A 15,488-nucleotide genomic window follows, 5' to 3' on the forward strand; every position below is an offset into this window, starting at 1 on the left:
TATAGGAATTTTAGGGTATGTAATTGAAATGTCAATGGCTTGGGGGTGTGTAATCAGTTTTCTTAAAACGTTATTTGTTCCCACTCACTAAGAGTTTGTAGGGGTATTAAATGCAAATCGTTTCCAAGGATATAATCAAGCCTTTGTATGATCGACGATCAACAGTAATCGACGAATCACCCTTGAAATCTAACTGGTATTCACTACTCGTTAAAGAAAAAGGGAGAAGATTTTGAATACAATCTTTTCCAAGTATTACTTGAAAACCCTTTATATAAATTACAAGAGATATGAACATGTATCTTCAACTATGCAAAAAGAAATCAATAAAACCCCACCATTTGGACATGTCTTTTAGGCATCATTAATACCCATTCACTGTGGACATGTCTCTTCATTCCGAAATTAAAAAATTTGTAACTAATTTATGCCTCTTCAAATCAAAATAGTCTTATCTTGTCTTTTTCCCTTAATCTTGTAGGTTACATCAATAACCAAAACATATATTTAATCTACCCTATTTAAATATTGATCATATATTTAACAACATGAGATCTCTAAATTTTACTTCTATGATATTTGACTTTTATAGGTCTTTTGTACTTTGTATAACTTTCTTTTTTCAACATACATCTTATTTCAAGAAAATGACATTTGAGATTGGTCACACAGGAGCAATATTACCGAAAAACCTAAAAAATAGGTCAATGCCATAAGGGGGAAACTTTTTGCTAGATACATGATCATTTGATGGATAGAGTTAGAAATTGTTGTTGATAGTGAATCAAATTATTCTTTAACCGTGGACCAGAGAAAAATATTATTTTTTTATTTAACTTCTTCAAGTAAATTCTCGCCCAGTAATGCACAAGAATGATATGATAATTCATTATTGTACACATGTGTACACCCGCTCATTGTATATACAGTTCTTTTGATAATTCACATGATCATACTTTAATACATGGAATCATCTGACAATTCAGGGTATCCAATAAACTTATTCAGTGAAATTTAGTTGAACTATCTAGTTAACCAATTGCAATCAAGTGTAATTTCTCTAGGCTAAAACTCATCATATATTGTATAATACCATCTTATATTTCATGGCTATGCACAAAATTCACCCAAATATATTGTATGTACTTCCTTATAATTCATCAATACACCTTCGAGAACTTATAATTGATGAAGGAAAGGTAAAACATATATCAAGTCACTTTGGGGTGAATAAATCACTCGGCAGAGTTGTCTTTATGTATGGAATATATCAGTGACTAATTTTAAAGCATGATTTTAATGATGGTATTTTTTTTATGCTTGTAGATCTATGGATTCTAAAGATTCATCATATTGTTCGTATTTCTAGTTCATATAAAGGAATACTCAACAAATCACAAAGACTTTGGGTCATTGTGACCCATGTTGATAAGGTTACCCATATTGTAACAACATTAAATTAACATTGTCCATTACTGTTCACCATCATCCACCATTTCTATAGACACCGGCTTTACCACCACATACTAACACCGTCACAACCGCCACAACGTCTAATGGTATAATTATTTTCCAAATTAAATATCAATTAATAAAAAAATATTTATTATGAGAGATTAATAAGGTTATTTTGATGATTAGATCTGTCATTATCTTGTGGAGCACGAATGATAAGACGTTTCGAGACATTTAGATAGATCAAATTTTATTTAAACATGAGACAGTTTTGCAGATGCATTGTTGTAAAGAAAGTTCAGTAAGTGCTGAGGCTTAGTTTCCCCCGTCTTGCAATTTCAAAAGTTTTTTAATACCTATACATATAACTTTTTCAGTATTTCAAAAGAAAGCAAAAAAAAAAAATTACTTCAAAATAAATAAATTTAATATATTGAAAGTTTTTGACGCTTTGTTATTAAAGTGTAAGACACATGAGGAGTAAAGACTATTTCTAAGTATATTAGTTATTTTAAAATAAGCTTAAAAGGCTAAAACATGTCATTCCTTTCGGGTTCTACTAAAGATCAATTAAAATAATGTTTGAAAGGGAAGAATACACGACAAATAACGTGCCACATAGGTTTGGATGACACCTGGTTATTCATATATGTTTGTACAATACTTAGTCTGGTATGTTCAGATACTGATTCATTACTTGGCCTCGGTAGTGCATCTTTCTTTAGAAAAATAAGAAACAAGCTCAAATATTGTATAGTTCACCATTTTGACTATTTATTCACCAAATGACATTCAGTCTGCCGTGTAGTGTGAAGGGTTTAAACCCTAAAGCTTAGAAAAATGTATATCCAAGAGACTTGGGTATGAAGATTAGTCAACTAGCCTGTTGCCTTATGGATCCAAGTTCTTAAAGCCAAATATTTTCCGAAACATATACCAATACATTCAGTAGCTAGGAAGAAGATCACTTGGAAATGGAGAGGGATAACTAAAGGTTTAGCAGTGGTTAGACATTTTCATAGTTGGTAAGTGGCTACAGGTGATGAGACATTTGACAGGAAAAGTGTGTGTTCATGGATTCATAAACTCTTGTCGTCCAACATGATTATACTCAGGTTTCTTAGCTCATTAATCCTTATTCAAATGAATGGGATGAATTAGCTCTTGCTGGACCGTTTAATAAGGAACCAACTGATCCCATCTTGCACATTATACTTCCCTCCTTTGGTAATGATTGTATCCATCGGTCTCTTACAATTTATGGTGATTTCTCCACTACATTTGTGTATAAAGATTTGTTAGCTAATCAATATAATTTTTTAGATCAACAATATAAACAACGGATTAGGTTATAGCATATGTAAGCTCTACGAAGGTTCAATTTGTTTATTTTGAAGTATATTTATAATATCTATCTCTGAAAAACTATTTGTTAGATTTGGTATTGTGCATTTTGGATACAAAATCTTATGATCATTTGTTTTATGATTTCATGTTTGCTAGAATCATCTGGTTTAGATTATGTTCTCAAGTATTTGTTATTAGTAGGAATTACCTATAGATCCTATTATAGTGTTCTTAATTAGTGGCAGGTCCACCCACTAAAGCCCAATAACCAGAGGTCCATAATTAAAAGAAAGAAGAAAAATGGACCCAATTTTTTATCACTTGGTCCTGTACATGTGCGAAACTAGGAAAATATTTTCGATAAATGTCTGGATTACCCTTCATACATAATAACGATAAGACTAAATCAGTCACAGAGATTTTCATTTTTATTTTCATTTTCTCTTTCCACGACTCCAGCTCTGCGATGAAGATCGAAGAAACTCCATTTGAAAGCATCACCGACGAGTTTTATTGAATGAATCATCAATAAAATCCAACAAACAAGATAAGTTTCATCTATTTTGATTGTTTAATTCGGTCGTAATCCTTGATTTATCATTTTGGATAAGAATTTACAGAAAAATCTATGGTTTCAAAAACCCTAATAGCACTAAATTCACTTTGAATTCCTAACTCGATTCACAATTAGTTTTTAGATCTGTAATCTCATTTCCTTTCTCGGTGATTTTAGCTAAAGATTAGTTGTATAGATCTGAGTTGTTGATGTTTGATTGTAGATCCGTGGTTGCAGGATCCGATAGTACATATATGTCGTACTGATGGCATTATAATTGTTGTATATGTTTAAGATGTGTAAAATCCATCTCTTTGTTTTGAATTTTTCTTGTTTATGAATCTGTTTTTGTAATTGATATTATTTTGATTGGGTGGATTGTCAATTTGAGATAATTTTCCGTTTTTGGTAGATTATTTTTTTTCCCAGTTAAAATCATACTTTTTCTTGTTGTTTTAATTTCATAATCAGGAGTACATATGTGATGTACTGAATATAATACGGTCGTTGTATGTCTATAAAATGTGTAACATCTAAATTTTGTGTATATGTGTGTGCTTTGTGTAAAAAAAATAAGTATCAGTTTGATAATCTAATGAATCAGCATTGGTATATGTCTTTCTTTTAATTTGGTGCAGGCCTTTGTCGTTGGATTCATGCCTTGTTCTTATTCGGATCTAGAGACTAACATAATTCAGGTAGGTAGCTCTTAAGTTTTTTATTCTGATTATTCTTTTATAGTTGATTCTATTTTCAGTTGATTTTGGGTGTGATCCAGCAGTGCATATATGATGTACTGTTTATATCAGTATGCTATATATGTAGTGCTGCAAAAGAATCCAACAGTGCATATATGGCGTACTGAAAAAGAATTGTTTTGCTTTTGTTATAGGAAAATTTGTTGGTTGGTCCTGGGCCCATATAATTATTTATAGTAGGGTCCAACCGGAATTTTCTTTTATCTGGAGGTCCAAAATTAATTGAAAACATTGAAATGACCATAATACCCTCTACTACCAAACATGTGCGTGTCTACACCCTTATTATATTGAGTACATATCCGCTGCACTGCTTACAAATTTGAGTACACATAGCTTATATAATTATAAATTCGAGTACATATCTTATGCACTGTTAACTATCAAAATCAACGGCAAGAAGCTTCACTCTCTTAACTGGTTTTTCGTCCAAGTTTTACAAACCCAATCTTTGAATATTCGACCAATGTTTCCATGTTTATCTCAAGTTCTAAATCAAGCTTTTGCCTTTGCCAGACATCCCTTGTGCACAGCCTCGAGCTAAGACTAGCAGCTACACAATACTTGGGCAGAATTGTTGCCCTCTTCACTGATTACTCGCCTCAAACTCTTGTCGAAAGTCTGGTCGAACCCTTGTACAACCAATGTAACCATGGCTGATAACTGCAAAATACTTACTTGGATTTGTGAATACTAGTTGCACAATCCCTTGTCTGCATTTTTAACATCTCCTACATCTGACATACTAAGCTGGTCGCAGCTGATCTTGAAACTGTGAAGAAATGCTCTTTCCGGCCTTTCTACAAACAACCTGTGTGCAGTTTGCTTATATACAGTTCTGAGCTTGATGTTGAATCCTAAGCTCTTTCAATCTCCTTCCCTGCGACAATAATTAAATGACACAAGCATCCACATTTCTAATTCATTAAAAAATCAGAAACATTCATCATCACTTATCATCATAACGGCAACAACTTGTCTTCTCTTCACTGCCTTCTCTTGGAAGCAAAACGACTTCAAAATCAAACCAAACTCTCCAAAATTGAATACCCAATCTTTATTTCCTTCTCAGCTTCAAGATCCCAGTCCTGATCTCCCTTGATCTTCATTCCAATCAATGACAGACAACAACTCTTTCCCAACTGGTTTCTCGGTATTAATCTCTCACTCTGTCGTGTTGTTCTGAGCTTCTGGATCACGCCTTTCCTCCTCAAACACGACCACAAGAACCGTGACTAGATGCTGGTCGACTTTGTTGGACAACGGTGAACTCTTGGCAGCAACTCTTCGTATTTTGGTTGTAGACTGAGATGAAATGAGCGAAACTGGTCGAGTGTATTAGGACCTAGCTTTGTTGTTGCTGCGTATAAGACTGGCCCTTATCACAGCAGGTGGCTACCCCGATTAATAAGTGTGAATGCCTTGGCTTCAAATCCATTAGCACCTAGCGTAGCCAAAATGATGAATTATGCCTCTTCTCCTCTTCTTTCATGTAACATGACTCCAAAATGCCTGCAAAATAAAACAAACGTAATATACAAAAATACAAGAGAAATAACTAAGAAAAGCATAAAAAATTGACATTCAAAAGATGTATTTAAGGCACTTATCAGCCATTACCAATGAAAACTCTTAAGACGTGTAGGCGTTTAGCAAACCATACCAACTAACGAAGAGTAATAATCCTGCAAAATGTTTTCCAGTCTATAAATGATGTACTCAATTTCTTGACAGTACATCTGCACTCAATTTATTCGGTCCTTTTTTTTCGAAGGCAACAAATAACTATTTCTTGACAGTACTTATACACCCAATTTATTGACAGTATACCTACACTCAGTTCATGTTTTACATCTACAAAAATCATCCTTGAATAAACTCAATTCATACTGTATAATCCAAAAAAAAAAAATCGTTCTCGAACCGACACATAAACTGCTTAATAAGCCAATTCCATTACCAACCCAAAAAGATCATATAACCAATGGATAATGCTAAGAAACAAAATTCTTCCTTTCACACCATGACAGTGATTGCGTTACAAAACACAACTAATTCTATCTAAACCTATGTGTAATGCTAAGAAAGGCAAGTCTTCGTTTCACAACTATCAGTACATATTGGATGCACTCATAATTTCAGTGGATTTTAAACATAATAACACGGATTTAATGTTAAGAAAAATATGTACAGGATCCTATCAATGTCCCCATAATGAACAATACTTCACTTAGTCCAACTTGGGTAATTATAGAGTGAATATACTTAAAATTTGAAACTAAAATCGTTATGGGTTGTCCAGCGGATAGACGACGGTGCTGGTATACTAAGAGAAAAAGGTATAGCAAGAAGATAAACTGTTTATTAGTTTTTTTTTTTTTGGTATTCCTCTATGCGAAAAAAGAAACTTAAGCAAGAGTCTTACGTAGTTGTGTTGATAAGGTGTACCAGTCTCTGCTTGTAAGAATGACTTTATGCAACCATATCAAATAACACGTCTTGTTGAGCCCCTTGCTAAGTGACCAACTGAGATGATCAAAAAATGTATAAAAACTCCAAGCGGATTACTTGGTTATGCTTAGTGCAGGATAATAGTTATGGAGCAAAAAACCAGCATCTACTGTAATGTTCTATGAAGTGTAGACTGTGATTTTTACAGAGTGCAACATTTATACACTGATTTCTCGTCAGTGTAGCGTATATAAACTGAATTTTCAGCAGTGCGGCATATACGCACTGCCAAATTATACCAAATGAAGCTGCAAAAACCTTCTACAATACTTATCTGGGAATAATACAGTACATTCATTATGGACTCCATCAAACTCACTAAAAATGCATGAGAATGCAATACATGCATTACACACTCTCATCAAAACAAACTAAAAATGCATGAGAATGCAGTACATACATTATGCACACCCATTAAAACACACTTCATACTAAACAAGATTACATAAACAAGAATATCGAAACACTTACATGTTTGCATTATATCGTCCCAAGAACTTCACCGGAGTTTGATCCTTCAGAGAAAGGACGCAACCATCAGGAAATTCAGGAAATCCCATTATACGCCACGGCCACCACGATCCATTCCTACGCCTAACCCGAACTAAACTACCAACAGACAAATCGTTCTTTTTCGACCTATATCCATTAGACGGATTCAAAAACTAAAAATAAATTTCATATAAAAACAAGTAATGAATATAACAAAAGCAAAACAATTCTTTTTCAGTACGCCATATATGCACTGCTGGATTCTTTTGCAGCACTACATATATAGCATACTGATATAAACAGTACATCATATATGCACTGCTGGATCACACCCAAAATCAACTGAAAATAGAATCAACTATAAAAGAATAATCAGAATAAAAAACTTAAGAGCTACCTACCTGAATTATGTTAGTCTCTAGATCCGAATAAGAACAGAGCATGAATCCAACGACAAAGGCCTGCACCAAATTAAAAGAAAGACATATACCAATGCTGATTCATTAGATTATCAAACTGATACTTATTTTTTTTACACAAAGCACACACATATACACAAAATTTAGATGTTACACATTTTATAGACATACAACGACCGTATTATATTCAGTACATCACATATGTACTCCTGATTATGAAATTAAAACAACAAGAAAAAGTATGATTTTAACTGGGAAAAAAAATAATCTACCAAAAATGGAAAATTATCTCAAATTGACAATCCACCCAATCAAAATAATATCAATTACAAAAACAGATTCATAAACAAGAAAAATTCAAAACAAAGAGATGGATTTTACACATCTTAAACATATACAACAATTATAATACCATCAATACGACATATATGTACTACCGGATCCTGCAACCACGGATCTACAATCAAACATCAACAACTCAGATCTATACAACCAATCTTTAGCTAAAATCACCGAGAAAGGAAATGAGATTACAGATCTAAAAACTAATTGTGAATCGAGTTAGGAATTCAAAGTGAATTTAGTGCTATTAGGGTTTTTGAAACCATAGATTTTTCTGTAAATTCTTATCCAAATTGATAAATCAAGGATTACGACTAGGGCTGCACAAGAACCGGTTGAGAGGACCTGGACCGGAGTGGAACCGGAATTACCGGACCGGAACCGGACCGGAACCGGTCTAGCCGGTACAGACACCGGTACTGGAAGTTGAGAACCGGTCTAGACCGGTACAGACACCGGTTCTTGGGGAGGACCGGACTTGAACCGGACCATATGTACCGGTGATTATTAGCCGTTAAGATCAAGCTAGGTTTTTGATCGTAGTCGTCCATACTAAGTATAGACTACCGACTATCGAGAGAAGAATCAGTTCACTCTCATTTTTCTTCTTCTTTTTTTCTCTCTGAAAAAGCAGCGGCAACCCTCTTCTCTTCTGTGTTCTTCAGGGTATCATCGATTCACCATCTCTATCAGGTAATTCAACAGTAGACGATAAGAATCAGTTCGATTTGTTCTTCTTTTTCTTCACCATCTCTGGTTTGTTCTTCTTCTTCACCATCATTTCGATTTAGGGTTTGTTAGTTTGAGTTAGGGTTTAATTGTAGATTGATTTAGGGTTTTTTCGATTTGGTGGAGAAATTGAATATGAAGATTTGATTTGGTGTTTTACAAGATTTGGAACCTTGGGTTGGAGTCGGATTTGGAGATAGGGGGTTATGTAATTAAGAAAGGAGATCTGGTGGTGGTTAGAGATTAAAGAGGATAAACCTTCTTCTTCACTTCTTTTTCTTCTTTTTTTTTTTTTTAAGAAACTATTTGCATGTGTGATTTAAGATTTTACGAATTGGGTTTTCTGTTGAAATCAAACAACAAGATTTTGTAATTAAATCTTTGTAATGAAATAATAGATGAGTTTTGTAATTAGAGTATGAGAATAGGTTTGGCTACAACTCAATTTGGTTTTGGGCGATTTGTGGGGTTTTATGATCTGAGAATGAATATATCTGATGCTTAGATTGAAATCGATTGATGGTGAATGGGTTCTGCTTGAAGTTCTGATGCTGGTAGTGTAGATGGATTATGATGTAAATTCTTATTCTATTGTATGAATTGTTACAGATTAACAATGGTAGTGCATTGCTAGGTGTTGTATTGTATGAGTTGAGATGATATTTACAATGAATATTGAATAAACAGAGCTAGATGCATGCTAGGTTGGGTACATGATGTAATTGTGGTACAGTTGAGCTTTGCTCATCCTACAGTGATGATGATTTTGCAGGTAAAAACCCGGTACCGGACTTGTACCGGACCGGTACCGGAGGACCGGTACAACACCTGGTACAGGTACAGGTACCGGTCCTCAAAAGGAGGTACCGGTCAACACCAGGTACAGACACCGGTTCCATAAGAAAACCGGGCCGTACCGGAGTATGTGCAGCCCTAATTACGACAGAATTAAACAATCAAAATAGATGAAACTTATCTTGTTTATTGGATTTTATTGATGATTCATTCAATAAAACTCGTCGGTGATGCTTTCAAATGGAGTTTCTTCGATCTTCAACGCAGAGCTGGAGTCGTGGAAAGAGAAAATGAACATAAAAATAAAAATGAAAATCTCTGTGACTGATTTAGTCTTATCGTTATTATGTATGAAGGGTAATCCAGACATTTATCGAAAATATTTTCCTAATTTCGCACGTGTACAGGACCAAGTGATAAAAAATTGGGTCCATTTTTCTTCTTTCTTTTAATTATGGACCTCTGGTTATTGGACTTTAGTGGGTGGACCTGCCACTAACTAAGAACACTATAATAGGATCTAGAGGTAATTCCTACTTCTGGTTCCGGTTAGTTCTCCTCTTCTTCAGAGTCTTCAGTTTCCCAGGGTTTAATTTAACCCAAACAGAATCACAAAACCCTAACTTTCTCCATTACCTCGATGAAATGATGCAAAATCTTCATCGAACACTCTCTCGACTCTCGATCTTACCAACCACTACTAGATCGTTACTCGAAACCCCATCAAAAGATGTACTAATCACTTCAAATAACAACCTTAAATCCCTTTTCATTCCACTTTCATGGCGAAAATTTTCAACAAGTGACAAAGGAAATGAAAATGATCCTTGGGCAAAACCATGGGGCAATACCGGATCTTCAACTGCTCCAGTTGGTAGTAACAATGATTGGGATTCTGCTTCATCATGGTCGACTGGAATAACTAAAGAGCATCTTGATGGAGAAGCTATAGGTCATCAATCTACTGCTGAAACGGGTTCTGCGAAACCAAAACCCTCGGTTTCTTCTCCGTCATTGTCGAATGTGGCAGAGGCAGATTCATATGATGAAATTGCAGACCTTCTTGGGAAGGAGAGACGTAAAAGTGAGGAATTTGTTAGAGGGTGGGGAGAGAGAATGAAAGAAACGACTCAATTGTTGAAACAAGTTATGGAACCAGGTGTTAGGGGTTCTTATCTGAAAGATTCAGAGAAAGCTGAAATGTATAAATTGCATAAGATGAATCCTGAAGTTTATACTGTTGAGAAATTAGCGAAAGATTATCGAGTAATGCGACAAAGGGTTCATGCTATATTGTGGTTAAAGGAAGATGAGGAGGAACAAGAGAAGAAGCTTGGGAAGCCCTTGGATGATTCTGTTGAGAAGTTGCTTGATTCTTTTCCTGAGTGAGTATTCACTAACTTCTTTTTAGTGGGCATATGGTCTGTTAATTTTTGTGATTTTTAGTTGATAACAGAGCATAATACATGTTTATTTATGGTTTTCAATTACGGGGGTGTACTGCTCTTCATATGTGAATGACATTGTATATTTGTATTTATGCCCGCTGGCTGGTTTACTGGGATATAAACAGGTATTGGCCAGTGAGTTTCATCTGTTGTGAACAAACTTTAAATCAGGTATACTTAATGTCTTAAGTCTCTTAAATGAATATTTGAAAATATTTCTAAGAAAATCCGTCTCTCTTCAAGTTTAATGCAACAAATGAGGGATGCTACCAGTCAAGCCACATAGTCGATACAAACTATAGGGATAAAGAGGATTGTAGGCTGTTGTTGTAGCATGCAAAGATTTGGTCTCCAGTGTAGCCCATTTGTAAAAAAATAGTACTATAGTAGGCTTCTGGAGTATGCTAGTGAAGTCAGCTTTACATCTCATAAAATGAGGGATAAACCAGTAATGCTCCTCAAATCAATGCCAGTTCTCTTACTTGATTGCTTTGTTCAAACTTTCAGTTGTAGAATTGATCCATTGTGTACGACAGAAATTGTAGATAAGTTGGATGTGTAGTGGGCTTAATAGATTTAGGAGGAATATCGAAAACAACTGAGGTGCACACTGGATTTGGTTATTGCATATCCACTAATGAGTACAAGGTTGTTCAAGTTTAATACGACATCAGATCCGTGGGAAGGGTTCACGTCTACACCCTCGGTGATGGTAATGGGTGGAGATACAAAGGAGAAATTCCTTATTACTTTTTTAAAGAAGGGGCTGTTTTTGCAAACAACTCACTTTATTGGTTAGAACATAGTGCAGAAATATTCCTTTAGGTTCGGATAGTAAGATATCCTTTTGGGGTCTGATCAATTGTAGGCTATGAGACATTTTGGATCGCGTTATTCTTCAGAAATTTGTTCTGACATGCATGTCAGGCTCTGACACCGTTACTGATGTAACTGTTATCAATATCTATGACGCACGGACGAATTTGTTGAAATTGCTAAGTTGCCTGGGTACCTGTGACAGGTACAATGACTATTTCTTTGTACATAAACATTTAGGAGTTTTCGGGACATGTTAATGAACCTTTTTGTGTTTAGGTGCTTCAACTAATCTTTGATTTTTCCTTTTGAAATGAAGCTTGTATCAGTTCAAGAGATGGTTCAGTCAGTTATTATTGTACTTGTTTTAGGGAAAGTACTACTCCTAGTTAGGAAATAATGAGCAGATGGCTACCCAATTACTCTGCAGATTGTGCTTAAGATGTAAACCAGTGTCATGTCAAATATCAGAAAAAACTTCCATAAGGGCCTTAGAGAAGTACCACTACAGTTCTTTTTTACCATCATCATTTTATTGAAAACGTTAATCAGGAGGGTAACAAAATTGTAGAAGCCTTTTTTCATTGTCTTAGCATATCATAGACATGTAATGTCGCCTCCATATGAGCGTAAACATTTATAGTTATTTGTAGAGACTTATAATTTTGTTATTTTGTTACCTGGCTTCCTATGCTATAAATCTCAATTCACTTGGTTTCGTTCCTTCTTTGATTCACCTTATGTGTAGCATTACATGCTTCACTACTATTTGTGTCTGACAATGAGGGCTCGGTTGATCTAGTGCTGGTAATATATTAACTTCTTACTTACTTTTCCTTCTTTCAGGTTTTTCAATTCCCACTGTCGAGAATTCCATGTGGCCAAGCTACCATACAAACCCAATTTCAAGGTCATGCCTGAGGGTTGGGAGGGAACAGCTAGAGAGCCTGACGAAGTGCACTATGAAATATCGATGAAGGAAGATGAAATGCTGTATGAAGAATTTGTTCAAAGGATGAACTTTAACAAGAAAAAGGTGAGCTTCATCTTTTACTTCCTCATTTTATTGCCCAGGGAGCACTTAATGTGGGCATACTCTTTTCCTTTTAGGTTTGTCTATTCTGATGAACATGTAATTTGTCAAAAAAAAAAAAAAAAACACATAAACTTACAAGGCATATGCAGCTATCATTCGAATTCATTTGCATAAACTTTTTGATGAGACATAATCTTCCATGCAGTTATATAGCAGAGTATTGTCGGCGTGCTACATGAATAAATGTCAAATAACGATACCTTTTTTCTAGTACTTTAAGGTTTTGAAAAACTCCGGTTTGATAGAACATATTCTTCCACCTATTTGTTTGATCAACTTATGTTAGCTGTTTCAGTTTTCTGAAAAAGTGAGAAGGACATAAGCCTTTTGAATTTTGTTCTCATTTGAAGGATGCACTTGAAGAAGTTTGCTTGCTGAATTTCTGGAATATTGTTCAACTTGCATAATCCATTATGTTTGAAAAGCTGAAAGCACAAACACTCTAAATTTAGACAAGATTCTACAGTGAAATATTTGATTAAATAATTTCTTGATTTATGTTCGTAGAAGTGAGGAGATTGCCTTTTGATTTCTGTCTGTTTTTCTTAACTTAGAGACCTTGAAGAAGTTTGCTTCCTTAAATTCTGGAATATTTGTTCTATATGCATGATTGATCATGTTTGACTAACTGAAGTACAAACAGTCTATATTGAGAGAAGACTCTACAGTTATATATTTGCATAAATAACTTTCTGGTGACAAACAATCTTGTTCTTTCACCTCAGACAGAACCATGAAACAACTTTGCTGAATTTAACATGTGAATTAAATTATCATTAACTGAGAGTAAGAAGACATCAAATTTTTATTTGTTTGAAATGCTGATGATGCTAGTAACAACTCTTCCTTGCTATAGCTAGGGACATGTACTCATTATGCGTTCAACTGCTATAAGTTCCAGACCATCTCTGTTAAATGCAGTAATAGTTTATTGGTCAAAGGTTTAGTATTGTGAGCATCAGCACTTAAGTGCTATTATGTGTTTTACTTTGTATTCTGATTTTTCTCTTCCAATGGGAAGCCCATGGTAACTTTTCAGTGAGCACCGGCCGTTGGAAGATTTAGCTAATCCAACATGTTTCAGGATGAAACGTTTCAATGGCTTAAATTTTTGTTCTATGTGTTTCTGCTGATGTTTTTTGGAATGTTACATGATATTTGTTTTCTTTGCAGATTGCTGGAGAAGTGAAATGCCACAAATATAGTAGGAGGCGCTCTGATGATGGATGGAGATTCACTATTGAAAAACTTGGACCACAGGGAAAACGTGGAGGTGGTGGTGGATGGAAATTTGTTAGTGAGCCTAATGGGTCTAGCCGAGCCCTAAATGAAATGGAAAAGATGTACGTGCAGAGAGAAACAGTCAAACGTCGTCGTAAAAGGCACTATTGACAACCTTAAGAAGTTGTACGGAAACAGGAGTCTTCCCATCCCAATTTTACATTTTTTTGTTAACTAAGTCATCCATGTTTCCTGATAATGTTTTTATTCCTTTTCTTTTTAATATTCTTCTGGTAGAAGAGTTAAGAAGTCATTCTTCTGAGTAACATGAATTTTGGAAAAAAAGTTAGATAGGCATCCTTCTGAGTAGTTTGGTGTAATAACTTAAATGTGTTAAAGAGTTGCCTTCTGTTCTGGCGAAAAAATGTGTATGTTTTGCCAATATAGGTAAGCTTTATACCCTTTAAAGTTTGTGGTTCCTACAATTACATGTATCATGCACAAGACACTAAATGTTGATGAGCTGATCTTACAATCCAACTTTCCATCGGGACGTTTTTGTTGGCTAATGTTAGAGGCTGATGAGAGAAAAACTGGCTTGTTTAGGGGATGAGTATTCTATCCCCCTGATCAATTCCAGCATCCTACTTAATATTCCGAGGGGCAGAGAGAAAAACTGGCTTGTTTGGAATCAATCTTAACTTATGTTGAGAGTTATGATAGAACCGATCCTACTTACGGTTTTTGTTTGAGTTTGGAATTAGGGGTTGCTAAATAAGGAAGATTCAGATGTTGACAAAATTTGAACATGTGTATAATTTTTATCTTTTATTGTTCAAAGATATTCCTTGATACTCAAGCGGATCCCAAACCGAAATATTGAGAATCTTTTAAATAAGATTATGTTTTGATTTTTCAGCAATCAAAACATCTCTTGAAAAGCTATATTAGTTATGTGCTAGACTAATATTAGATATTCTCTAAAGAGAGTTCAGAATTACAGATTGGGTATTAGTTGGAAATATGAATACCGAAATTAGGTACATAGAGCATATCTTGAGAATCTTTCGGTTTTGGAATTTCTTTGTTGTCCAAACAACCTTGGTCCATAAATAGTTGAGTTTGCATTTCTTGCAAATTATCCTAAGAGCGAGGCAAACTTCATTCGTGTTGTTTCCGGCGAAGCTGTCTATTCGGAGAGGAAAGTACCCTAATTAGGCGAAATCTCTTACGACCGCTCGTTTAAAGATCTTTGTTGGATCAATAAGCTGTACGAGTACCGTTGACGGAAAACTAGATAATTGCATTGTTATTTTAGTTTTCGACTATTGATTTGATTGACTAACGGTTACTGAAACTCTGATTGCACTTAGTTTAATTATTCTTGAGAGCCTTCTCTTTTGGCATAAAAGGTAACTCAAACTAGATCAAAGTATTGACGGGATCTTCAGAGCTGTTTTTAGATCTGTAGATAACTTGTGATCATCCATTGTTAACTGACTC

General features: G+C 34.9%; 1 protein-coding gene across 1 annotated transcript; it reads left to right on the forward strand.

The window, feature by feature from the left end:
• The first annotated feature begins 9,953 nt into the window (after positions 1 to 9,953).
• On the forward strand, positions 9,954 to 14,444 carry LOC113302294. Its single transcript, XM_026551200.1, has 3 exons — positions 9,954 to 10,789; positions 12,515 to 12,704; positions 13,938 to 14,444. The coding sequence occupies exons 1-3, from the start codon at positions 10,050 to 10,052 to the stop codon at positions 14,154 to 14,156; spliced, it is 1,149 nt and encodes a 382-aa protein (XP_026406985.1). The 5' UTR covers positions 9,954 to 10,049; the 3' UTR covers positions 14,157 to 14,444.
• Positions 14,445 to 15,488: the final 1,044 nt, after the last annotated feature.

The sequence above is a fragment of the Papaver somniferum genome, chromosome 8 (assembly GCF_003573695.1).
Source record: "Papaver somniferum cultivar HN1 chromosome 8, ASM357369v1, whole genome shotgun sequence".
In the NCBI taxonomy this organism is placed as follows: Eukaryota; Viridiplantae; Streptophyta; class Magnoliopsida; order Ranunculales; family Papaveraceae; genus Papaver; species Papaver somniferum.